The 27,940-nt window shown below is 42.5% G+C and overlaps 1 protein-coding gene across 2 annotated transcripts in view; it reads left to right on the top strand.

Moving 5' to 3' along the window:
- Nucleotides 1-27,940, top strand: part of Reln (reelin) — a 447,612-nt gene that overhangs the window by 165,156 nt on the left and 254,516 nt on the right. For both annotated transcript variants that reach the window (XM_021190313.1, XM_021190312.1), the window contains exons 4-6: nt 2,276-2,346; nt 19,155-19,187; nt 21,660-21,738. In XM_021190313.1, coding sequence (XP_021045972.1) covers nt 2,276-2,346; nt 19,155-19,187; nt 21,660-21,738 — 183 coding nt within the window. The remainder of the gene's footprint in view (nt 1-2,275; nt 2,347-19,154; nt 19,188-21,659; nt 21,739-27,940) is intronic.

Here is a 27,940-nt window from a genome sequence, read left to right as displayed (position 1 = left end):
AAAAAGAAAACAGAAGCAAGACTGTCAGGTGGAACCCAGGCCAACTGCAGAAGTGGGAAGGATGCGGAAGAGAGCCTAAGACTAAACCCAAAGCACCTTACGAATTGGCATGGGAATTGCCTTGGTAACTACACTTAATAAGCTTTTAAAGGCAGGTTATTGGTTTCTAACACACAGCAACTTTGCTTAGATGATGAACTCAAAGTTTCCTTCAGCTGCAGTTACTCTGTATGTGCTGAGATGTCTGTCAGATTGTTCACCGAACCAGAGATGCAGAAGTAAATCTATGGATAAGGCATTAAATCCCAGACCCGAGGACACCAAGCAGCAGGAAGAACAGTGCGAAGTCACACAGCACTGTGCATCATGAGGCTTCTTCACACTTGAGACGGAGGGGGGGGGTGCTTCTGCTGCAGGCCTCTCACCTCAGTGCTGCGAGGCAGCCCGTTTATGAAGAGCTCAAGTGGCCTTGGGCTAACTCTGTGGACAAGAAGCACAACTCTAATAGGAATGTTACCTGCCTGCTCGCAACAGTTACGCGCCTTGTGCCGTAGCAGTCCTCTTGCTAGTTACTGATTTCAGAAAATATCCTTTCAGATTACATGTTTACAGCTGTGTTACTGTTTGAAGTAGATGGGAAATCTCTCTCAGAAGCACTTGGTTCAATTGATTTGAAGAATGCGTGAGGAGGATGAAATCATCACTTTCTCTCTGGGCAGAAAACCCGTACTGATTAAGGATTCAATAGGATACGTTTATAACTTGGATTAACCAAATGTTAAGGCCTCATTTTCAACTTTATGAAAGTGAAGAAAACATGCATGTTTATAAACACATGCACACAAATACCCACAGAAAGATTGTAGTATTTCTTTATATGACATTTTGATGATTAATATGTAACAAGAAGTTGACACCACTTATAAGCTTTACATATACCGAAGACTACCCATGAGTTTCCTTATCTATTCTGCCTCCGCTCCACATTCATTGTGTGTGTGTGTGTGTGTGTGTGTGTGTGTGTGTGTGTGTGTGTGTGGTGTGGTAATTAAGGTATACTTTTCATAGTGGCACTGCTGTAGAATGTTAGCATGGAGCCATATCGCCTATTAACACTTCAGCATGGAAGGCTCCGTCATTATTTCCAGAGAGTTGAAACTTGATTAGTGACCTGAGGGCACAGGAACAATTCCATGGAGAACAGAAATCAGAAAGGCCCACAGCATGAAGGAAGAAGGTTCATCCATATGGAGGCCAAGTGGGGAATGTCAGGAGCCAGGAGGTCCTATTGAATCCAGCAAAGATGGAGATATTGACCAAAGGTTGTCCTGTGGAGGGGTAATGAGGACAGCAAGGTCTGTCTTCTCAGGAGTTAGCCCAGTGTGTTGTCTATAATCCACCTCCAGCAGATGTCGGCAGAATCAAATTATTTTTATCCTAGCGTGAGTTGGGCAAGAGTAAAGATTTAATGTTAATATGTTTTTAGACAGTAAATGTATTTTTTGTATGACTTATTTTCCAAAAATGAAGTTTCTCAAGGAAACATGATTTTCTGCTCTAATTTCACTTAGGAAATACATTTCACCTCAAAATAATTCTTTTGAAGGGAAATCAGTTCACATATAGGGAACAAACCATTCTTCCTTTAATAAGACATTTCCAATTATAGCTGTCGAATAACAAATCTGCTGTGAGAGGCTGGCTTCTTCAGTGTCCCATATGCACAGCTCTGATTAGGAGCGGGGAAAGATGCGTATCTTCTGCAAATGGTGAATTACACCCAGTGGGTGGGGGGAGGTGTATTTTGTTCTGACAGATTTTTTTTTTTTAATTATAAAAGCTCTGACTAGCCCATGTTTGGGGAAAATATTCTTTTAAAAATATTTTTTAGCTTTAACTCTCCATCCTATAGTGACCATTACTTCAAAAATCCCAAAAGCCTTTAGGAGGATCTGTCTCCTACGCTGATGAGGTTCTCTCCAGAACACTGCACATCAGCGTCTAGAGAACTTGATAAGCACCCTTGCCACTTCCCCATCCAGGCTTTGGCCGTGCCTTCTGGTCCAGAATAAGCCATCAACTATTACCATGTCGCTTATAAAGCAAGACCTGAGGTGACAACTGGCCCAGCGACTTTATTTAAACATTCATTCTGTTGTTTACTTACATGATTATTTCAAGCCTTGTATCTGTAGATTTTAAGTTATTTTTAAAAATACTTTAATATCAGCTCTATTACAGCATTTAAATGAACTGTTTCCTTTTCACTTTCCAGGGCTACTGCAACACATAGGGGCCAGGTGATTTTCAAAGACGCATTGGCCCAGCAGCTGTGTGAACAAGGAGGTAAGGTCACCCCTGACTTGCTTACTTATGTTAGTCATCTCTACATTATTCACGGCAGGTCCTCTGGCTTACATACTGAGCTATCATTTCATTAATGTTACTTCATCATGATGTTTTAAACTTGAGTTATTGACAAGTTCATATCCCTATTCATTATTTATTCATTAGTTATTGATAAAGGTAGCAGATATCAGAACATATTCACTGTGAGCAAATGAACCAAAAGAAATTTTATAATTTCATAATTTTTTCTGAGTCACTTTTAGTTGTCCTAGACGTGACAAATTTTAACAGTAATTGTAAAATGGTACAAAAATTCATCCCCTTTAATTTGCCACTCAAGCTTCTGGCCAAACGTGTTTCTGATTATTACTTTACACTCCAGTAGCTCTGACTTTGCTTTAGTTGGTCAGATCACGAGCTGCTTATATACCTGTTGTATCTGTAGATAGACGTAATCAGTACGGTCGTACCTAAGTAATGTGGTATTTGATAAGTTGTTACTATCAGAATCCTAATTATTTCCTTACAGAGTCTTCAATCATAAAACTTCCCTCCATAATTTCAAAAACCTATGATCTATATTCTTTGGTTAAATTGACTTTTTTCTATGACTTTCAAGAATGTAGACATTAAAATATGTCTTAAGAGGCAAACTGAAGAATTCTATTCCAGTGTAAATTTCTTCTGTGTTAATGAAAATATTCGCTGAAAATATAGAATACCATAAAGCAAGGAACATCATTCTAAAAAATACATAATGTCACAAAAGGTATGCCCAATTCAAATTAACTAGTCCCTAAAACTAAAATCTCTCCAGCCTTACAAGTTCAGATCTGTCGTACTATAACTGGGTTGGACTATTTAAAATAAAAAGCTAAGAAAATTAATACAAAAAATTCTCAATGAGTGAGGGTAAACCCCATCTTATATAATAGTATTTATATGTGCACAATGTTTTTATTAGTATATTTATGTATTCACTTTCCATCCCCATTGCAGCCCCCTCCCACATCTCCTCCTAGTCCCGACTTCCCATCCCCGTCCTCCCATTCCCCTCTCCCTTCTCCTTAGAGAAGAGGAGCACCCCCTTCCCTGGTACTAACCCTCCCTAGCACATCAAGTTCTGATCAGGACTAAGCACATCCTCTCCCACTGAGGCCAGATAAGGCAGTCTAGCTGGAGAAAGGGATCCAAAGGCAGGCAACTGAGTCCAAGTCAGAGACAGCCTCAAGACAATTGTTGGGGTACATACATGAAGACCAAGCTACACATCTGCTACATATGTGTAGAGGGCTTAGGTCCAGTCCCTGCATGCTCTTTGGTGGTTCAGTCTCTGTGAGCCCCCACGGGCCCAGGTTAGTTGGCTCTGTATGTGTTCTCGTGGAGCCCTCGACCCCTCCAGGTCCTTCAGTCTTTCTCCTGACTCTTACAAGACTCCTTAAGCTCTACCTGATGTTAGGCTGGGTGTCTCTGCATCTGCTTCCAGCAGCTGCTGGATGAAGCCTCTCAGATAACAGTTATGCTAGGTTCCTGTCTGCAAATATAGCAGGATATCACTAATCATGTCAGGGAATGGCTCTCCCCCATGGTGTGGGTCTCAAGTTGGCCCAGCCATTGGTTGGCCATTCTCTCAACCTCTGCTCCATCTTTATCCCTGCATATCTTTGTAGGCAGGGCAAATTTGGGGTCAAAGGTTTTCTGAGTGGGATAGTGCCCCCCTCCCCTCCACTGGAAGTCTTGCCTAGCTACAGAAGGTGGTCACTTCAAGCACCATAGCCCCTGCTGAGTCACCCCCATATGCTTCCAGGTCTCAGGCTTGTCCCAGAGATGCCCCGTAGCTGATTTCCCTTCTCTCTCCTACCCCTCCCACCCACCACCTCTACTCTCCCCACACCTCAACCCCAGCCTCATTCCCTTCCCCACCCCTCTCCATTCCAGTTCACTGTCTCCATCCAGTTCCAATGTCTATTTTATTTCTACTTCTGAGTGAGATTCGGGCATCCTTCCTTGGGCCCTGATTGCTTCTTTGGTTCTATGGATCGTAGCATGGTTAGCCTGTACTTTATGGCTAATATCCGCTTATAAGTGAGTACCTACCATGTATGTCTTTCTGGGTCTGGGTTACTCAGGATATTTTTTAGTTCCATCTATTTGCCTTTGTTTTGTTTTGTTTTGTTTTTTTAAAATCAGATATTTTCCTTATTTACATTTCAAATATTATCCCCTTTCCTGGTTTCCCCTCCGAAACACCCCTATTCCATCCACCCTCCTCCTGCTCATCATCCCACCAACTTCCACTTCCTGGTCCTGGCATTCCCCTATACTGGGGCATAGAACCTTTACAGGACCAAGGGCCTCTCCTCCCATTGATGACCGACTGGGCCATCCTCTGCTACATGTGCAGCTAGAGCCACGAGTCCCACCATGCGTTTTCTTTGGTTGGTGGTTTAGTTCCAAGGAGCTCTGTGGGTACTGGTTAGTTCATATTGTTGTTCCTCCTATGGGACTGCAGACCCCTTCAGCTCCTTGGGTCCTTTCTCTAGCTCCTCCATTGGGGACCCTGTGCTCAGTCCAATGGATGGCTGTGAGCATCCACTTCTGTATTTGTCAGGCACTGGTAGAGCCTCTCAGGAGACAGCTGTATCAGGCTCCTGTCAGCAAGCACTTGTTGGCATCCACAATACTGCTGGTTTGGTAGTTGTTTATGGGATGGATCCCCAGGTGGGGCAGTCTCTAGATGATCATTCCTTCAGTCTCTGCTTCACACATTGTCTCTGTAACTCTTTCCATGGGTATTTTGTTCCCCCTTCTAAGAAGTACTGAAGTATTCACACTTTGATCTTCCTTCTTCTTGAGTTTCATGTGGTCTATGAATTGAACCTTGGTTATTCCAAGCTTCTGGGTTAATATCCACTTATCAGTGAGTGCATATCATGTGTGTTCTTTTGTGATTGGGTTACCTCACTCAGGATGATATCCTCCAGATCCATCCATTTGCCTAAGAATTTCATCAATTCATTGTTTTTAATAGCTGAGTAGTACTCCATTGTGTAAATGTACCACATTTTCTATATCCATTCCTCTGTTGAGGGACATCTGGTTCTTTCCAGCTTCTGGCAATTATAAATAAGGCTGCTATGAACATAGTGGAGCATGTGTCCTTATTATATGTTGGAGCATCTTCTGGGTATATATGCCCAGAAGTGGTATTGCTGGAACACTACTCAATTGCTGGTGGGATTGCAAGCTGGTACAACCACTCTGGAAATCAGTTTGGCAGTTCCTCAAAAAATTGGCCACGATTCTTTATATATGATAGGCTGTTGGAGCATCTTTGTGGTATATGCCCAGGAGTGGTATAACTGGGTCTTGAGGTAGAACTATTCCCAATTTTTCTGAGAAACTGCCAGATTTCCAGTGTGGTTGTACAAGTTTGTATTCCCACTAGGAATGCTTGCTCTACATCCTTGCCAACATGTGCTGTCTCTTGAGTTTGTTATCTTAGCCATTCTGATGTATAAGATGGAATCTCAAAAGTTATTTTGATTTGCATTTCTCTAATAACTAAGGACTTTGAATATTTCTCTTTTGTTTCTCAGCCATTAGAGATCCCTCTGTTGAGAATTCCCCGTTTAGCCCTGAGCCCTATCTTTTTTTTAAATATGGTATTTGGGTTGTTGGTGTCTTCTATTAGCCCTCTGCCAGATGTAGGATTGGTAAAAGATTTTTTTTTTCTCATTCTGTAGTTTTGTCCCATTGACGGTGTTTTTTGCCTTATAGGAGCTTTTTAATTTCATGGGGTCCCATTTCTTAATTGTTGATCCTAGTACCTGAGCTGTTGGTGTTCTGTTCAGGAAGTTGTCTCCTGTACCAATTCATTTAAAGCTATCCCCCACTTTCTCTTCTATTAGATTCAGTGTATCTGGTTTAATGTTGAGGATTTTGATCCACTTGGACTTGAGTTTTGTGCAGGGTGATAGATATGGATCTATTTGCATTCTTCTGTCGGCAAGCATCCAGTTACACCAGCACCATTTGTTGAAGATACTTTCTTTTTCCATTGTTTGGTTTTAGCTTCTTTGTCAAAAATGATTTCTGTGGGTGTTTGTATTTATTTCTGGGTCTTTAATTCTATTCCATTGATCAGTCTGTTCTTATGGGAATACCATGTGGTTTTTATTACTATTGCTATGTAGTATAGCTTGAAATCAGGGATGGTGGTACCTCCAGAAGTTCTTTTATCGTACAGGGTTCTTTTAGCTATCCTAGTTTTGTTTTGTTTTGTTTTGTTTTTCATATCAAATTGAGAATTGCTCTTCCAAGGCCTGTAAAGAATTGTGTTGGAATTTTTTTTATGGGAATTACATTAAATCTTTGGATTGCGTTTGGTAAAATGGCCATTTTTACTATGTTAACCCTACTATTCATGAGCATGGGAGATCTTTCCATCTTCTGAGGTCTTCAATTGTTTTCTTCAGAGACTTGAAGTTCTTGTTGTACAGATTTTTCACTTGTTTGGTTAGAGTTATGCCAAGATATTTTAAATAGTGAAGGGTATTATTTTCTAATTTCTTTCATATCCTGTTTATCATTTGTATAAAGGAAGACAACTGATTTTTTTAAGTTAATTTTGTATCCAGCCCCTTTGCAGAAGGAGTTATTAATATCAATTCACTTGAACTCCTTTGGTTGTCTTATTGCTTCCAATACTATATTGAAGAGACAGGGAGAGGGTGGACAGCTTCATCTCATCCCCGATTTTAGTGGAAATGCTTTGAGTTTCTCCATTTAATTTGATGCTGGCTATGAGCTTGCTGTATATTGCCTTTACTGTGTTTATGTATAGTCCTTGTATCCTCCATCTCTCCAAGACTTTATCATAAAGGGATGTTGAATTTTGTCGAAGGTTTTTTACAGCACCTAATGAGACAATCGTGTGGGTTTTTTTCTCTGTTTGTTTTTATGTGGATTCCATTGATGGATTTCCATTGAACCATCCCTGCATCCCTGGGATGAACTCTTGATTATGGTGGAGGATGTTTTTGATGTGTTCCTAAATTCAGTTTGAGTATTTTTGTATCAATGTTCATAAGAGAAATCAGTCTAAAGTTCTCTTTATTTGTTCAGTCTTTGTGTTGTTTAGGTATCAGGGTGGCCATGGCCTTTTAGGATGAGTTTGGCAATGTTCCTTCTGTTTCTATTTTGTGGGATATTTGAGGAATAATATAATATTAGCTCTTCTTTGAAGGTAAGGAAGAATTATGTGCCAAAACCATCTCACCATGGGCTATTTTGTTTGTTTGGGAGACTTTTAATGATTACTTCTATTTACTTAGGGGTTATAGGATTATTTAAGGAGTTTGCCAGGTCTTTACTTAACTTTCGTAAGTGGAATTTATCAAGAAAATCATCCATTTCATTTAGATTATCCATTTTGCGGAGTAAAGGCTTTTGAAGTAAAACTAGTGATTCTTTGGGTTTTCTTGGTGTCTGTTTCATGCCCCCCCTTTTCATTTCTGATTTTGTTAATTTAGATCTCTGCCTTTTAGTTGGTTTGGCTAAGGGTTTGTGTATCTAGTTGATTTTCTCAAAGAACTAGCTTTTGGTTTTGTTGCTTCTTTATGTTGTTCTCTTTGTTTCTAATTATTGATTTCAGCTTTGAGTTTGGTTGTTTTCTGTCCTCTACTCCTCTTGTGTGTGCTTGCTTCTTTTTGTTCTAGAGCTTTCAGGCGTGCTTTTAAATTGCTAGTATGAGATTGTTCCAATTTCTTTATGGAGGCACCTAGTGCTATGAACTTTTCCTCTTAGCATGGCTTTCATTGTGTCCCACAAGTTGGATATGTTGCACCTTCGTTTTCACTGAATTCTAGAAACCCTTTAGTTCCTTTATTTCTTCCCTGAAGCAGTGGGCATTGAGTGGAGAGTTGTTAGGTTTCTATGGGTTTGCAGATGTTCTGTTGTTTTTTGTTGTTGTTGAAGTCCAGCTTTCATCCATGATTGACTGATAACATACAAGGGACTATTTCAATTTCCTTGTATCTGTTGAGGCTTGTAGCTCACCTGTCCGGACAGTACCCCAGGTGGATCTAGTAGTGAGGGGGTCACATGCACACAATTTACATTTGGCAGGTACATGTTGTTAAGGTGAGAAGAACGACAAGCTTTTCATTGGCACATGAAGATCCACAAAAGTCACATTGGTGCAAACAAGATAAGACAGGCAGCCCAAGGAGATGCCAGCTTCCAGGGACTAACTGGTGCTACAAACCATGGATCTACTTTGAGTCTTCCTACTTTTAATTAAAACATGATTTCCTCAAATAAAATAACGTAATTTTTCTTGTAATGATTTTCTGTGTGTTACATGAAAAGTACCTAATATATTTTATGAAAGAAAAAAGTAGCCTTCCCTGTATATCGTGTATTTTAGTATGTTGGTCTTAAATTAATTAAGCAATTCAAACAAAGCAAAGTTTGTTTTGTGGAGCGTAGGAACAGGATCATTTTAAGATTATATTGTGGGCTAGTCATTTTGAAAAAGAAGTGTCAGACCACATAAGTGCTGCCTTATGTGTACTGACAGTGGGCCAGCAGCCTTGGTCCCCTTCCTCAGAAGACTGGCCTGCAAATCTGTCCCAGCAGCTTCCGGGCTTCTGCCCAGACTCACAGCCAGTCACTGCGTGTTCCCACCTCACTAGGCCTCCTTTCAGTCACACCCTAAAGCCCCTGAGTGTGCCTCATCCCATAAGCCCAGTGCTACTTGCACCCAAAATATCCCCTCTTCCTTGCTCCGATTAACCTTTTGTGTCTCTTGTTCCGGCTGACTCGGGCTTTCTGATTCCCGTGTAAGAAAGGGAGACATTTTGGCTTAGCTGTAATAAAGCTGCAGTGTTTCTATCTCCATCCATCGTCTGCACAGAGTGGCCTTGTCTGAAGATGATTGTTTATGTTCCACAAGAGAACCCAGCCCAGGGCCCAGCTTCGGGGCTCCACCAGCTGCTGGATGTCAGGGGCCGCCCCTGCCTTGGGAGCAGTCACTCACTTTCAGGCTTCAGGCTTCACAAGTCCTTTGAAATCAGGGGTTCTGGTTGGAACTGTGCTGGTGTGACCTCCCCTTACGGAAGCTGGCAGAGGCTGTGCTCAGCAGTCAGAGTGGGAAGACTCAAGCAAGCAAGGTCCGCTGATGTGAGGCAGGGTGTGAACTGTGCAGGGTGTGAGGTGTGCAGGGTGGGAGCTGTGCAGGGTATGAGGTGTGCAGGGTGCGAGCTGTGCAGGGTGCGAGGTGTGCAGGGTGCGAGCTGTGCAGGGTGCGAGCTGTGCAGGGTGTGAGCTGTGCAGGTGCGAGCTGTGCAGGGTACGAGCTGTGCAGGGTGCAAGCTGTGCAGGGTGTGAGCTGTGCAGGGTGTGAGGTGTGCAGAGTGTGAGCTGTGCAGGGTGCGAGCTGTGCAGGGTATGAGGTGTGCAGGGTGCGAGCTGTGCAGGGTGTGAGGTGTGCAGGGTGCGAGCTGTGCAGGGTGTGAGGTGTGCAGGGTGAGAGCTGTGCAGGGTGTGAGGTGTGCAGGGTGCGAGCTGTGCAGGGTATGAGGTGTACAGGGTGTGAGCTGTGCAGGGTGTGAGGTATGCAGGGTGCAAGCTGTGCAGGGTGGCCAGGGTGTGAATAATTCTTTTCTTCGTAAGCTTGCCTGTGGGTTTTTTGTTTTGTTTTGTTTTTTAATTTTACAATGAAATTAAGTTGAGTGGCACAAATAACACAAATTCTTCCTATCCCCAAATTACGACTGTGCATTTTACCTTTTGAAGAGGGAGGGGACTTCTGCTGAGGTGGTGAACTAAATTATTTCTCAAGAGTGGAAGATAAACGCAGAGTGCCCACGTCTCTCTCATATGAGGACTCTCCTGACTCTTGATAGGCTCTGTCTCTGTCGTATCCTAATTATCTGCCAAGCATTCATTTCCCCCACCTGAGAGCTTTTGGAAAGAGGAATCATGCCTTAATTTGTTTTTCTTTAACACATAATAAGCTTGAGTTAGAGCATGCACTTAATAAATGATGAAGAATCAACTTAAAGGATTTGCTGTTGACAATTCACTGCCTCTCCTGAGAACCTTTTCCTTTCAAACATTTCCCATGGAGCACAGTGGGGCAACCTGACTGGCACAAAACAGTGAACCCCAAACTGATGTTGATTGTAAAATATAGGTCCTGTTGTATTAAAACTCTGTGAGTTAAGGCTGGGGAGATGGCTTAGTCAGAACTGTGCCTGCCATGCAAACAAGCAGACCTAAGTTCAGATCTCCAGGCATGGCGTGCATTTCACCTACAGCGCCAGGGTGGCCAAGGACTGAGAAGGGGAATCCTGAGAGCTACTTGACCCTTCAGCCAACGTGAATCACTGAGCTTCAAGTGGCTTCTGGCCAGTATACCCATGTATACACATGTGCATGCACACCCACGTGCTCACATGTTCAAATGCATGTATACACACACACACACACACACACATACACACACACACACACATACTCACCATACACACAAATAGATAAATGTGTACTATTTAAATACATAAATAAAACTGAAATTCTGAAAATCATTCACAGCTTTTCATTTTGATTAGTGAATAGCATTAGGTCACACATCGGTATTTTTAAATCATCTTAAATTGTGAGGTTCTAGAAGTAGCAATAAGCAATCTACAGATGGGTTCTTCTGACAGTCATGGTACAAACAAGGGGCAAGGGTGTCCTCTTCATGCTAGAGCTACTGCTGTGTGGGGTGGGGGTGGGCTGGGGGCTGTATGCTTAAAGTGTATTGCTTTAAAGTGTAAGATGCTTATGTTCATTCAGAAATCACCAGGCGTGGCACCAGATCAGGCAGGTCTCACTGAGGAGGTGATACTGGAGTAAAAAACAAGGAAGAGCAAATGAATTAGCATGTGCCTTTCCGAGAGACCGCCCAACATGTCACTTAAGATTTTAAAGACAGAAATGATGGTGAAGCACTGCTTACGGTGATCGAAGTAAGTAAGCAAATTTAGAGTGGGCCAAAAACTTGGAAGGAAGTGGAAAAGACTCATCCTCCACAAGAATTACTATTAGACAATCTAGAGAGAGATGGAGTCATAATATATTCTGCATCACATAAAGTTAGTACTCACTACATAGCCTAGGCTGTCCTCAAATTTTCCTGATCCTTCTGCATCCACCGCACAACTGTTGTGATTACAGCCTTACGCCTCCATATCTGGCCCCATGAATATTTTTGATTTAAAAAAACATTAAACTTTGAAAATTCACGTGAATTGCGTATACCTCAACAAAAATGATCACCATTGCCAGCATCCACTGGAAACATGGAAAATTCTTACTCTTTAGAGGCTTACCCAAGTGCCCAATGTGATACTGATGTGAGTAGGGCTGACACGGGACTAGTGGTGCTCTCAAGGCATGGCCAAGGATGGATCGGGTAGAGTAAGTGTACATGTGTGCTCACTGCCTCAGAGCTTCTCAGCATGCCCTCTTCAAAACACACATTGGATTTTGGCAAGGCCAGATGGCAGGCTTAGTCGCCTGACAGCAGCTATGTCCCATACTGCCCCCAAAGGTGCACAGCATTTACAAATCCTGCTGACATCCTCTGCTGCTGGGTTGATGGTGGTGACTGAAGCTGCATATGCTTTGTACCAGAAGGACTGGCTCAGGCTTACAGCTGATGCAGAGAAACTCAAGCCATTTGCTTTCCAGCGCCCTCACAATGGGTGGTAGACTGGGTAGAGTTGCTGTCTATGGGCATTGGGTTATGGTAATAGGCTCTATTGTTTTATCAGACCAGACCCCAAATTCTTTAATTTTTAAATCATTTGTCTTAAGGATTGTGGAAATGTAAACTGTGAGGTAAAAGGGAGGTAAAAGTTGAATAATCAAACCCATAAACTAAACTGGGTATTTAAATTAGATGTTTCTTTTGAATGTGCCTGTCAAGGTGGGTTGCATCTCCGTGGTAGAGCTAATATTAATGGTGCTAATAATGCATGAGGCGCTGGGTCAGTTCCTGCAGTGCAGTCAGCCAGACAGTCAGTGATATTTTTAATAACGTTCTAGGGCATATCTACCAGTTTCTTCTCTTGGCTATTCCCTTCTTATTCAATAGCTTAAATTAATAAATATTTTTTAAATAACCTAAAATGCAAAGTCTTTATTAAACCAGTCTCCTTTCACAGTGTCAGTCAGAGTTATGTTTTACCTTACCAACTTCCATTGTTGGAAGGGGAACTAATTCACTTGAATGTTCCCAGTGTTAAAGAGTCGCTTGTCAAAGACATCCATTTCCCCGTGGTTGTTCTGAGGCTTGAGTTTCACCTTAGCAGCTACAACTCCTGTTCCTGGCATCCCAAGGCTTGTGATTTACAGCAGAGAAAGCTGGGGAAGCTCTTTGGGAGCCCCAGCCCCCCTTCAGGGTCTAAAAAAGTACCCAGTAGAGGAGAGAACTGAGGCTGTCCTGGGGCGCTGACAGAAACAGTGTCCCTGAGTGATCCAAGATTAAGAGGAATGACAGAGCCACCTCATATGGCCACAGTAAAACTTCCTGCTAGTGCCCCTGGGTGGGTCGGGCTGCTTTTTAAGACTTCCAAAAAAGGGTGTTTTAGACTGATGCTGTTTTTTTCCAAGGTGATTGAACAAGGATGTAAACAGCCTTCTTTTCAGTTCTGGGGGCTGTATACATTCCCACTTGACAGCTTTATCTGGACTAAAGTCAAAACACCAAGATTTATGCTTGAAATGAACTTGACACTGGCTGCCTCTGAATGCCCGTAGAGCCTGCTTTCTACTCAAACTGCTATATAATCTGCTGGATTCCCTCATATTTTAAAGGACAGAACCTACATTTGAGTGTATGTAATTACTTGGGAGAGAAATTGCTGTCAACATACATCAATCATATTTTCATTTTTCTTGTGAAATATTATTTCACGCAACTTGTTAATTCATTCTTATTTTGATGTATATATAAAAACACACTTGTGTCATGTTACAAATTAGTATAGGTTTTCATAAGTTTTTAAGCATTGGAATGTATTCATATTAATTAGAATTTATCGTGCTCTGTTATCAGTAGGCATATGTTCTACTGTACCAGACCCATGGATGTTGTATCGCAATATGAGGCTGATTCCCTGTTCTCGGTTTGTAGTATATAAATGCTAGTCCAAACCCATAACTAAAAAAACAAAACAAAACAAAACAAAAACCAAAAAAACAAACAAACAAAAAAATGTGGACTGGAGAGATGGCTCAGTGGTTAACAGCACTGACTGCTCTTCCAGAGGTCCTGAGTTCAATTCCCAGCAACCACATGGTAGCTTATAACCATCTGTAATGAGATCTGATGCTCTCTTCTAGTGTGTCTGAAGACACATAAATAAATCTTTAAAAAAAATGTGTGTGTGTGTGTGTGTGCGCGCACACACACACACACACACACACACACACACACACACATGCGCGCACTCCTTGAAAGAGCAGCATGTGTCCTCTAGGTGCACTCCCAACTCTTGCCTGGCTTCCCCTGCTACTGCCACAGGAACTGACATCTGCAAGGGGACCCCAGCTGGGCCAATGTCCTGCTAGACTTACCTCCTCTCATTTCTTTACGATTGACTCCTCTGCCTCACAGTGTTCTGGGGCTTCAGGGATTCCATTCCTGAGCTGCTTATCACACTCATGTGACCCGACACCTCTGGCATCCACACCAGGTATGACATCACACCTATAGTTTTCATCTCTGGAATTCTGTCCGTTTCTTCTATGAGGACTCAGCGCCAGAATGACAAAGTGGTTGAGATCGTGGAATGTGGATCTGTACTGAGAACATGGAATATGAATTTCACTCTGTATAGATTTCTGTTCTGGAACTGTGTGGCTGTGAAACTTTCCTGAGTCTCAATGCCCTTGTCAGTTAAATGGGAAGAATTACAGTACTTGCCTTCCAATTCTTCCCAAATTGTTCCTAAGAGCCTGGTCTTTTAGACTGTACCCCTAAGGCATATAGTGAAGGTAACTGCCATCGAAGCCTGCATGGCATAGTGGCTGGCACCTGAGTGTTAGTTATCAGTTTGGTTTAGTCACTTTTCTTGTTACTGCAACATAATAGCTGTTGGAACAACCCTAAGGAAGGACGGACTTAGTGTTGTTCACAGTTTGAGGTTGCAGTCCATCACGGTAGGGAAAGGGTGGCAGCATGGATGTGAAACAGCTGCTCATGCTACGCACAGTCAGGAAGCAGAAAGAGATGAATGCCTAGTGTCTGGCTCACTTTGTCATTTTTATATTGTCTAGGGACCCCAGCCCAAAGCATGGTGCCTCTTACACTGAGGTTAGGTCTTCCCATTTAAATTAGCCCAGTTTAGAAGCTTCTCCACAGAAGTGCCCAAAAGTAAGACTCCATGGATCCTGAATCTCATCAAGTTGATAGTTATGATTAGCCATCGTGGATGAGTTCCATTGAGGAGCCGTTTTAGTACCTTCAACTCAGCTCTAACCTGGACATTCTCTTTCCTTGGCTCCGCCTCTCTTTATTGCAGTTCTCTGCTTTAGTATCAGCCCAAGAAGGAGGCAGATGTTCCTGAGCATCCTTTGCTCATTCCTGCCTGACTTCTGTGCTGCTTACGCCAGTGTGTTACAGAAGAGCAACTTGTTTAATCTTCTTACTGTTCCTTAAAGCAGCTGTCGTGTTTCATAGCCACTGCCACTTTTTGGCACAATCATCCATCCATTCATTTATCCCTTGACACGAACTGCATTGGAAATCATGTGGCCCCAGCTCCCCTAGTCTGCCTTTCAAGGCCCTCTTCAGACTGTCCCGCCCCATCTCCCTCTACACTCCTTCCTGCCTCTTCTCTTCCTACATGACCCCTTCCTCTTCCACTTCCTCTCATTCTTCTTGGCGTTCTCCTGGTTGCTCCAATCTCAAAATGTTATTTAAATCTTAATCTCAGATCTTGGGCTTCCAGTGAATTTACTAATTTTAATTTTTTGAGTTCACAGAGGTCTAGAATTTTTTTAAAATTACAAAACAACATTTTAAGATAATCTACCAACAACTCTATTATTTTATATTCTTTTTCACTCAAAATTGTTATTCATAGCATGGCTAATTTTTTGAAAAATAAGTGACTGTTTCTCCAAAAAATATGTGTTCATGAGTGGTAGGACGATGAGGTTTAGTCACTAATGTCCTGCTATTGAGAGCTCATGAAAGAATCAGTCTTACCTAAAAGCGTTCTCTAAGTCATAAAGATATATTTTTGTTCTGATCCCAGTCAGTTTATCTTAGGCTAGGAAAGAGGCTAAGCTGCTGTAAAACACAAATCAAATTGAAGTGGGGATGAGAAGGAGGGAGGAGAAAAAGAGTTGCTAATACTGCTGGCTTCTGTGGATAATTTAGCTGCTTTAAATATTAAGTAATATTTTATATTGATCATAACGATTTCTTGAATATAGGGAGAACTATTTTCATTCTAAATTTATAACATTTTTGGAAGTTTAATTATCATACTTGAAGGTCAAACGGTGCTTTATTGCAGTAAAATACAAAAAGTAATAAAGAAATTATTCCTGGGGAGATGAAAGTCTCGGTTCATAGCTCATTAAATACTAACTTCACAGACCATGTCTAATTTGTCATATTTAGCTTTAGAAATTTAATACATTAGAATTTCAAATTAGGTGAAAACATACATGAGACAGAACTACCTAGGGCCTTTGAATTCCAAAGTGATTTAGGAGGTAGAGTTCTGATAGCCTAATGCCTGTATGCCTGTGAATTGTGTGTGTGTGTGTGTGCGTGTGTGTGTGTGTGCGTGTGAGTGTGTGATTGCTTACGTGATTCAAAGATGGTGTTAAGCACCCAGTGATATCAACAGTCAGCTCAACTTCAGACATCTCTTTTTTTCTTCTCAGTGTATTGAAGTCTTCATTGTACAGATTACTCCATTCAATAAATGGGCTGGAATTTATTAGTGCTTTAGAGACACATGCTGACTTAAAAGTTACCTTTTAAAGTAACCCTCTAAGGGGATGAAGTACACCCTGTTCTCCGAGCGTGCCCAGGCGTCTGTGGTTGTGTCAGGCTCTGGTCGACCCAAGCTTTGAAAGAGTGTGAGCAGATTTCAAGTTTTGATCTTCACTGCATTGCGTGGCTTAGTTTTTGTCCCCACTTTTTGAGTAGTAGCAATTTCCAAATAGATATCCAGTACAGAGCTCTCTCCTAACTCTAATTCAGCCTTGTCCAATGGAAATGCAATGTGAGCCTTATATGTGAAGTGCATTTAAGTATTAGACTATCTTGCTTACTTAAGATTTTATAAATTTTCAGTTAAAAGTCGCATCACAGGCCTGTCTGTCCTTAACTTCTTAAAACTCTTCAAAAACCAGATTGAGTGTCATAAAAGCTCATTTTCCTTTATATTCACATATTAACAAAATTTGTTCATGTTTTCTTTTTTTAAGAAAGTTGATCTCATGTTGAAGCAAAGCATGTGTGTAGTTCAGAACTATGTAAAATGGACTTTTTTTTTAACCAACCTAGTATTGATAATATATAACTTATAGGGATAAGGCATGAGCTTAAAAACAATGTAACAGGACAAAGCTAAGATTGTTTTCTAAGGTTTTGTGACAGTTTAGCTAACACTAGAATGTACAAGCTAAAATCTAACATTGATTCAGGTAGGGAAATGTGTATAGTCATTGTACATTTCTAATTCATTTTCTCTCTCTCTCTCTCTCTCTCTCTCTCTCTCTCTCTCTCTCTCTCTCTCTCTCTCTCTCTCTCTCTCTCTCTCTCTCTCTGTGTGTGTGTGTGTGTGTGTGTATGTGCGCACATGCGCGCGTGTTTGGTATATGCATGTTATGTGGAAGCCAGAGGCCAGCAGCAGCTGTCTGGCTTCATTACTCCTCTCCTTATTTTTAAGATTCAACCTCTCACTGAAGTTGGGACTCACTGGTTCAGCTGCACTGGTGGTGCAGTACCCAGGACCTGCCTGGCTCTCTCCTCCATTGCTGGAGTTTCAGATGTGCACCACCACATTGGGCTTTATATATGGCTGCTGGGAAGCCTAACTCAGATCCTCATGCTTGTTGAACAAGCACTTTGCTCGCTAAACGATCTCCTAGCCCTATATATTTCTGGGTTTGGAGTTTCTAAGTCAAACCTGGTATCATTGCAGATAATTGTAATCCCAGCATTTGGAACTTGAGGCAGGATGAGTGCGGTGAGTTTGAGAGCAGAGTGGGCCGTGTAGTGAACTCCGGGCACGTTGGACTACAGAGCAAGACTCAGCCTTGTTCGGTTTCAACCCCAATTCTTTGACTATTCTTTTCCCTCTGGAGACTTCCTTCTCAGCCTGTGCAGACACGGCGTGACACAGGAGAACAGGAATCAGCGTGCCACAGTCTGCATTGGATTCTTGGATAATTGGCAAATATTCCTTTTGTTTGAAGAAAACCTTCGTTCAGAGCTAAAAATTCACTGAGCCATTGTAGAGCCCTTGCAACTTAACCAATGAGTGTCAGCACACAACACAAAACCTTGGAATATATTATCTTCTATTTTGTAAGAGTTCCACAATTGGCTTTAATAAATTTAATCATGGCACTTGTCATAGAATCTGCCCTTTAAGAACCCACAAAAATATCTTCAATATGCATTATATTTTAGTCTGGAGCAATAAGACACACCAATCTTATTTTAAAATGCTGTTAATTTGAATTCTTAGTCTGGCATTACTGACCTACTGCCCATTGTGAGAGAAATTGATTTTTATATCTAGTTGAAATTCTGCTTTGATAGTTAGAAGAGACTGTTGAGTATGTGTCATGAAGTCTTACATTTAGGTAGTGAATTGATATTTCCTCAAACTTGGAAATCATTATGGGACAGGGAAGAAGTGACGTCGGTTGGCAGTGTGGACTGGGCAGGATCCTGTGTGTCCGGACTTGTTTCTTTGCCTTCCTGACATGCACATTTGAGCACACCACCCTTCACCTTTGACTCATAGATGTTCAGAAGACCATTGTATACTTATGACTAATCCCACAGATGTCCTTAGCTTCCAATCCTACAATCTTGGGCGCCCAGTGTTTCATCTCCTACCCCTTACTCTGAACATTTTTATCAAGTCATGCTGCACCTGGGGTCTCCCACAGGCCATCTTCTTCCCTCCTTTATCTCTGTCCCTCTTCCTCCACTGATATTTAAAAACTCAGCAGGGAAAGTATTTTCTCTGTCAGCCTCTTCAGATACGCCTCGGTTCCAGGCCAGCTAGTCTTAGAATCCCTCTCTTCTCCCCCAGCTTCACCCCGGTGCCCTCTGAACACAGTACACTCGGTCACATCCATGCCCCCTGACAGTGGCCTCTTTTAGGGGGAAGGACCATGAGATGGGCTTTTGTTTCCATTACCCAAATGGGCAAAACAGCTCATGTCATGAAATGGGTGCTCAGAAAGAGCTGTCATGTTGCATTTATGTTGTGAGCTTGTGTGATACTGTGCCTGTAAAATGAGGGGCTTTATTCATTGTAGGAGGAACCATAACTTTTAAGTATAATGAGCAGTGAGCTGGCCATCTTATTTTAGGGTGTTTGTTAGCATTTTTCCCCTTTATCCTGCAGAGTAAAAAGCCCCTATATCTGTGTAAGTTATCTCCTATAATCTGAATTCCTCAGCTGTGTTTGGGATTACTGGTCACTGGACTTTGTTTTGTCACCAATTAGTCATCATTCTTCTCTATTCTTCTTTTGTTCCAGCTCCCACAGAGGCCACTGCTTATTCGCACCTTGGTAAGTGTTAAGGCTCTGATGCCATTAGCTGAATACTTGGCCACCCTCCCAGCCCAGCCCACCCCTTCTCTGGCCATGTGAGCACATGCTGTGGAGCGGAAACTCTCAGTGGTCGGGACCGCTGACCTTTCCTGAACTCGGGTCCAGACTGCTGGGGCAGAGAGCCCCGGGGGACGCTGCACTGCCCCTCGGGAGTTCCATAATGTCAGCACCCTTACCTTCAAAGCCTGTTCAGTGTCACCTCATGGCTGAGCATCCAAAGGCAGAGATTCCCCTGCCCATCCAACCAGAGCACAGAGGCAGAAGCCATGAGTGTGGATAAACTCCAGTCATTTTAAATTTAAGATTTCTGCTCTGATTCTTAGGATGGAAAAGAAATCATTCAATTATTTCTTCTAGCATTAATGGGAAGCTGTTTTGACTCCTTGCTTTAAAAACCTGCATGATTTGCTAACGGTACTGTGTACCCTGTGGCCCCACCAATTCAAGGTGAGGTCATGAGATGGTTTAAAGCACAAATTCTGGAACTGGGCTGCCTATGCTTATCTCGCCTTCTCCACTTGCTGCAAGTTCTGACATTGATTGAGTAATCTGTCTGTGTAAAATAGAATCAGTAACAGTACCTACCTCCCTGGGCTGACATGCAGATTAAGTGAAATTTCAAACTCTATAGTTAAAGGCATGGCATTGTCTGGTGATAAATACAGAATATGTTTATCCACTGAAGGGAGTTGTTTCTACAGAACAAGAACCCTTAAGAGTTAAGTTTACCATGTTGTGTCAGCAAAGACTGATTTTAAAAACCAATTTCCTACCTTCTGCGATTTAGTAAAAGTGAAAGGAACCATCTTAGCCTGCCCCAGTCCTTCCTGGCGTCGCTTACTGTGGGCCTCAGACAGGTCCGTTATTTGTCTCTCGAGTTTTTCCTTTCAACCTAGAAACCCAATTAATTTATTTTTCTCTTTGGAAAAATCTGCCTTGAGAAGCTTTGCTTTTATGTAATGCTACAGCTCGGGGCTCCTTTTGGCAGATGAACATAACTGCTTAGAAGCATGCCTGCTGGCAGCCACGACAGGCTGGTGACCCGCCGTGGTGCAGCGGAGTCTTGGCCAGGCTGTGACCTGAGAGAGCTCTGCCCTGTAGGCTCCTCAGACGCTGCATCCAAGTGCCTGGAGGAATCATTAAATCCCACCCATGCTCGGAGTCTAGCACTGGGTTCTCTCCAGTGAGTAGCGAGTCTCTCCCCATTCTCAGGCCTCAGGCTTTGGGGAGGAACAGCCAGTGCTCCTAAGTACATGCTGATTTGCTGGTTTCCGTGGTTCATTATATGCTTGCCTGCTGGCATACCTGGTATTCAGGGCTTGCAGCCTGCCATAGGTGGAATGTCACCAAAGAGAATTTGAAATCATCTTCCCTGATATTTGGAAGAGATTTTAATTACCCAGCGAGTTCAGAGAGTTGTGTGACTTGAGCCCCTACGAGCAGAAAATATCAACTCTGAAAACTACAAAAACTGTAAGGGTCTGTTAGTCAAGTGACATGATTTTAATATTTCTGAAAACTGCCTAGATCAAACAAAATCATAACGAAAAGAGCTAGAGGATTCATGTTACCCAAAACATCCTGGGCAAGCCTCAAAAAAAAAAAAAAAAAATTCCAATGAGAATGCTTAAAATAGTAATTAATTTCTCCTTCCACACATTTAGCATACTTATACTGAAGTTGTCCATGAAATCATTTTTGTCCCTTTGTGCCAGCCCTCTTTTCAGAGTAAGTAGGCACTTTACTGCCTATGAAGGTGTTCTGTGCCACGCCCAAAAGACTAATGCTTAAAACCAGGTGGAATACAGCTGCACAGTAGTGGTACGATATTTACCACCCTGGCCACCTTCCTAGCAACCCCATTACACAGTCAATTTTAAATTGATTGTATAGTTATACATATAGAGACTATTCTTCCATGCAATTCTGATGGGAAACAAAGTTAGCAACTAGGGCACACTAGATGAATAGTGAGCAGATGTGGGGAGTCCTAAAAATCAAGCCAGGGCAGCAGGGTCGGGAGAGTGCATGGTCACTCCTTTGGTTGCAGTAAGAGCCAGAATGTTCCATTGCCCCATGCCTTAGGCAGCAGAGGCAGGCTTGTCTGGGCTGTGTCTGTAGACATGGATAAATATGGATCAAGGATGAGTAACAAGGTCTGTGTGACCTCTCTTCTTTGCCCTTTGTCCTTCCTGCTTGTGACCATTCATCGGTTTCTCCGTTGGAGGCTCTGGATTTCAGACATCAAGAAGTCTAAACAGCAACGCCTTTGCCCTCAGCATTAACAGAGCAATTACAATCAACCACTCATTTAAAATTCAGTTCTCATTTAAAATGCGGGGGTCCTTCCTAGATGCAGCACGTCGACACTCCTAGCCAAACCCCCCTCTGTAGTGCAGTTCCTCTCTAAATACTTTCTTTCTCTCCTAGCTGAAATACACAGTGACGGTGTGATCCTGCGAGATGACTTTGACTCCTCCCACCAACTGGAGTTGAACCCCAACATATGGTAAGTTACAACAACATGCTGAATTTTGAGTTGTGAAATGATGGTGACTTTGTTTAATGAGAAGTTTTTCTCTCTGAAGGGTCAATTCGTGAATATCCAACAGCTCTTCAGTACTAATGTATTGGTGGGAATGGTTAACTGAGGACTACACTTGTATTCTTAACTGCTCTTGTGTAGGGCAGCAGGCTTGGGAGAATAAAGGGAGTGGGAGAAAATCTGCATCCCACCAGAGTTCCGGTTCTCTGGGTGTGCAGATGCAGGAGGACTGCGCACGCTTTCCATGCAGCCCAAGGTGGGTGTCTGGCTGTGGAAAGCCATGGACTCTAGCCTGCGGGGGTTTGGACAAGAGGCAGTCCGAGGTCTCTAGGCCTCATGGGGGCCAGAGATAACAGGTTCTCAGTCTCGGGCATCCAAGACTGGCCACTGCTGAAGAGCTGAGAACAAAGTGGAGGCCCTGGGGGCTGCTCAGTCATCCCCAGGGCCGAAGAGAGGAGAAGGAAGAGGGAGAGGGGGCACTGGGTGGTTCTCACAAGAGAGTCCTTGGTCCGGTCTGTGGCTGGAGTGTAGGAAGGCCTTCTGGCAGGAGGTTAGATGCAGCTCTTTAGGGGAAACCCTATTCCCTTGTTCAAGCATGGCAGGCCTTGATAAACAGAGACAGTCTATGGTTTTAGAGCTTTATTGTACAAAGACAGAGAGAAAGAGAGAGAGGCTGACCATGGCCGCGTGGAAAGAAGGGGAAAGGGAGGGGGAAAAGGAGAGCTGGAGATGAGAGTAAGAAAGGTGAGAGCTTAACAGAGAGAGGAGGGGCCAAGCAGCTCCTTTTATAGTGGGCTGGGCTACCTTGCTGTTGCCAGGTAACTGTGGGGAGGAGCATACCTGGCTATAGTCAGGTAACTGTTGGGATGGAGTCTAGCCAGAATGCCAGGAGCTTGGGACATTGTCCACATGACTGATGGTCACAGAATTATGGAGTTGGGGTCTCTGTGGTGTCAGGTGCCTGTCTCTGGAAATGTGGCTCACTGTTCCATCCCTTGTAGTTTTCTTCTGGGTCTCTGGAGCAAACCTTGCTCAACCAGCACAGGCTGCCTTTCACGGTCCCACACTCTTGCGTACAAATGCAATGGTAAGAATGGCTAACTGCCAATGGACTGCACTCGTATACTAGAAATGGTGCCTATTTTGTTTCTCCCTTAAAGTCAAATGTAAGCATTCTTCAAATTCTTGAATGTGTTTGGATATATTTAGTTTTATAATATTTCTGTATGTTATTCTAATTTACTTTGCTATTGCTGTGATAAATACCATGATCAAAAGAAACTGAAGGAAGAAAGAATTTAAGTTTGCACTTCCAGGTTCATCACAGAGGGAACTCAGGGCAGGAATCTGGAGGCGGAGACCATGGAAGAACACTGCCTCCAGGCTTGTTTCCAGGTTCATGTTCAGCTGCCATATATAGCAAGGCCACCTGCCTAGGGATGCTACTGCCAACAGTGGGCTGCCTAGGGATGTTACTGCCAGCAGTGGGCTATCTAAGGATGTTACTGCCAACAGTGGGCTGCCTAGGGATGTTACTGCCAACAGTGGGCTGCCTAGGGATGTTACTGCCAACAGTGAGCTGCCTAGGGATGCTCTTGCCAGCAGTGGGCTGTCTAGGGATGTTACTACCAACAGTGGGCTGCCTAGGGATGCTACTGCCAACAGTGGGCTGCCTAGGGATGTTACTGCTAAGAGTGGGCTGGGCACTTGTACATCAATTAGTAATCAAAAATGCCCCACAGGTCAATCTAATAGAGGCAGTTCTTCAACTAAGCTTCTCTCTTTCCATCTGTGTCAAGCTAACAAGATTAGACATCACATATCTAAAATCATCATGCTGCAGTGTATATAATAGTGGTGAGTAGGAAGGGGAAATGTCTTAACTGGAGTGTCAGATGGCTTCATATTTGGTTTCTCATATTATCTGGACATCACTATTTACACTCCAGGCTTTCTTTAGAATGCTTTTAAGTATAAATTCTATGGGATTTGAGGACAAAGAAATAAACTCAGGTTAGAAACTCTTGTATATAGTTTGATATCTAAATTTGTTGGCAGTGTGTTGTGTTTTTGCTGACCTGAGAATAGGTCTGTCACTCTGCAGTTGTTTGGAAGAGTATATGAATTTGGGGCTTTATTTAATACAGAATATGATTTGTGTATAAAGAAGAGTTTTTTTAAAATGCTAAATATTGAGCCTGAAATGAAAACCCAAGTAATACTCAAGGTTAGAAAGTGAATGACTGTTACCTTGAATGTCAACAGATGAGAACACTCAGCCTTGTGTTTATTTTTCCTGTTTTAACAAATATTTTACATCCCAATGAGGCAGTTAGCATGATGTACTCACACAAATAGTTAGCAGTAATTATTTAAGTGAAATTTCTTAAAGTTGTATGATGGTTTGTATATGCTTGGCCCAGAGAGTGGCACTATTAGAAGGTGTGGCCCTGTTGAAGTAGGTGTGGTCTTGTTGGAGTAGGCGTGCCACTGTGGGTGTGGTCTTAAGACCCTCACCCTAGCTGCCTGGAAGTCAGTCTTTCACTAGCAGCCTTCAGATGAAGATGTGGAACTCTCAGCTCCTCCTGTACCATGCCTGCCTGAATGCTGCCATGTTCCCACCTTGATGATAATGGACTGAACCTCTGAACCTGTAAGGGCAGTCCCAATGAAATGTTTTCCTTTATAAGACTTGCCTTGGTCCTGGTGTCTGTTCGCAGCAGTAAAACCCTAACTAAGACAGAAGTTGGCACCAGAAGTGGGGTATTGCTGTAATAGGCCTGACCATGCTTTTGTTTGGAAGAATGTGGATTTGGGGACTTTGGATTTGGAAAGCAGTGGAATACTTTAAATGGAACTTAATGGGCTATGCCAGTAGGAATATAGAAGACTTTGTTACTGAGAGAAATTGGAGCTGTGCAGACCTGGCTCAAGAAGTTTCAGTGGAGAATTTCAATATGTGGCCTAGAGACTGTTTTTGTGGTAAAATTTGGTGAAGAATGTGGCTGCTTTTTGCCCTTGTCTGAAGAGTGCCTGAGGCTAAGGTGAAGAAACTCGGATTAATTGCATTGACAAAGGAAGTCTCAGAGATGCCCATCATGGACTTTGTTCTCTGGTTAAGTCTCATGAAGAACATTTTAACCAAGCATAGCAAGCTGAGAAAGGGTAAATATAAAATATATGGTTCAAATATTAAAGGGGCACTAGGAAGTAAAATGGAGCTGAATCCTATGTTCTAAGAGATAACAGATTAAAGGATTTGGGGGCAAGATCCCATCCAGCTAAATTTAGATCCAGGCATCATGGTACACACCCTTAATCCCAGGAGACATGTATGCAGATCTCTGAGTTCAAAGTCAGTCCACAGAGCAAGAGCCAGGGCAGCCAAGCTTAGGCAGTGGAGAAGTTGGAAAAGAGGAAGCTAGTGATAATATAATAGAACAAGGGGCCATGTTCAAGCCCCAACAAGCAGGGGGACTCAGCAGCTTCAGCCATGTGTCTGTTCACAGCAGTTAAACTCTAAGACAAGTTGCCTTTCTCTCATGTAGTTAATAGTTAAGTCATGGCTTAAAGACACATCATTCAAAAGTTTTAAATCTTGGACGGAAATCCTTAAATGTAATTAAGAGTGGGATTCAGAAGAGGAACAAGGCCCCCATCAGGATTTTCTCAGAGAAGGAGACCCTCAGTTTGAAAGTTGACGATGACACATGGATTGCTGGAGCTTCGGTAGTGGGGAGGGCACTTTGATGTCTTTTCTAGAAAGAGATATGAGCCCGAATAGTGTAAAACAGAATAAAATACTACTAACCCAGACAGACTCACAGTGTCTCCTAACTTACATATTATTTAAGAAGACAATGAATCAACAAGACTGTTATACTCTGGGGGAAAATCCAGATATAAGTGTCTCAAAATAAGTAGAAAGTTTTATTAAGACATTCTATTAAGAAAGACAAAAATAAAACATTTTAAGTACCATGTTTGACCAAGAAAAGTTCTTGCTTTCCTTTTGATATTTATGTTTTTGTATTCAGTTAATATAGATGTTAGCAGATGATTGCTTATTTCAGGGAAAACTTGTTTCTGCCAAGTTAACTCAGTTTCTTCAGTTTTTCTTGACAAATATAAAATGTGACTTTTATATGATTCAAATGTGTTGGGTTTTTTTTAAATCAATAAAATGTGATTGATTTTACTTCAACCATTTTCATGATTGATTGGGTATGATCTTTCCTGGCCAAGATTATGGATTTTATGTCTCTCTTATTTAAGCTATGATTTTTCTGCTCTTTTTGACACCTCTCCCTTTTAGCCTTTTAGAACCATGTACTTCTCCACCATATGTGCGTCTGGGTGAGCTTGCTTCTCCTTGATGGCCAGGACCTTCTCACCTCATTCATTCATTCATTCATTCATTCATTTCTCCCCTTCCTTCCTTCCTTCCTTCCTTCCTTCCTTCCTTCCTTCCTTCCTTCCTTCCTTCCTTAAAAAAAAAAAAAAAACAAAACACCCATAGATGATGGCAGTTCTACTTGAGAAGACATTTTATTGAGCTAGAAACGATGCAGTCTCTGCGATCAGGCTGGTCCTGTTTAACTTTTGAGCACACAGCTTGCTCCCTGGGCACACTGGGAAGTCTGAAGAGCTCCCTTCTTTCCATCACCTCCATTTCTTGCAGCCAAAACCTGAAGCCTTGAGAAACAAGGGATCATGACAGAGGCTGCTGCTGCGAAGGACAGGTGTCCTCCAGAGTTCACTCCTCCCCAGTCCATCTCTCTTCCTCCCTCCTTTCTTCTTACCTCTCTCCCATCTTCACTTCTTTCCTTGCTATTCTTCCCCCTCCCACATTCCTTCCCTCCTTTCTGTGATGATATTTATACAAAGAACTATGTTTCTTCTAAACTCAGACAAGAGTCCTAAAAATGATCTTAATCCATTTACTAAAACCCTCAGTCTTATTTATCACAGTTGCATGTAAAACAAACATCAAATTAAATATACCTGCATTGCCTGCTCTGTGAGTGAATGGAAACAAAATGGTAACAGAACCACAGAGAGGGCAAAGCATCATTGGGGCTGGAAGCCCTTAAACATAAGCACCATAAACTCAGCACTCACACCCAGTAAAGTCAGATTTTCTAGTTTAGTAGTGTGTGTATATGGGTATATGCATATGTGTTTGTGCACATATCTGATGTAGGAGCATTGGGATTGCAGCCATACACCACTGAGGATTTGAACTCAGGTCCTCATGCTTGCGTGACAAGCACTTGACCCATTGAGCCATCTCTGCAGTGCCCACAGTCTAATATTTTTAAGAAAGTGGCAAAGCCTCACCTGCTTTGAAGCCTCCTGGGTAGTCTTCACGCCCGTGAATCTGTTTTCTTGGTACATATATGTCTCAAATGAGACCCTTGTCCTTTGTACTATTGTCCTTGAGTCTCTTTATGCCACAAAAATAAAAGCCTGCTGGGAGCCCGGTGACAGCATGGGAGCATCCTCTTCCCTGCCACCTCTGTCTCTGTGCCCATGCTGCAGGACACCAGAGGGGAGCCCAGTGCACCAACATTCCCACAGCTAACTAACTCACCATATAGTCTGCCTGTCAAGGAACATGTGATATTATGTGTGTCCTCCTGCGTGGCTCTAGCTCCATGAGCATTGTTCAGTTTATAACTCTTATGGATAACCAAAACAAATCAGAAATAAGCTACAGTTGTAGCTTTATCATTTATGTGGAAAATCAGCGGAGGAGAAATGAGGAAACCGCAGTGAGAATGGCTTAATTTTAGATCCATTTTAAAGCTCTGCCATTCACTTATTTTCTATTAATTGCTCCTAGTATCCATTTTCAGTTCACTTCATGCAGATTTTTACTATCTTCTTTGTTGTCTTATTACAGGTAGCTACACATGAACTAGAATAGAAATTGGCTGTGGCTCTGCCAGCTTTTTGATGGCCATGGTATAGAATCAAGACTTGTTGTGCATAAACATATTAGTAGTGAACTACATACTAAATGACAAAGATTTGAACTGATTTAAGAAGTGATCCTTGGCCAGGCGTACGCCTTTAATCCCAGCACTTGGGAGGCAGAGGCAGGCGGATTTCTGAGTTCAAGGCCAGCCTGGTCTACAAAGTGAGTTCCAGGACAGCCAGGGCT

Source organism: Mus pahari, chromosome 2 (assembly GCF_900095145.1).
Source record: "Mus pahari chromosome 2, PAHARI_EIJ_v1.1, whole genome shotgun sequence".
Taxonomy (NCBI): Eukaryota; Metazoa; Chordata; class Mammalia; order Rodentia; family Muridae; genus Mus; species Mus pahari.
Note: the sequence above shows the minus strand (reverse complement) of the source record. Positions and strands in the feature narration are given on the sequence as shown.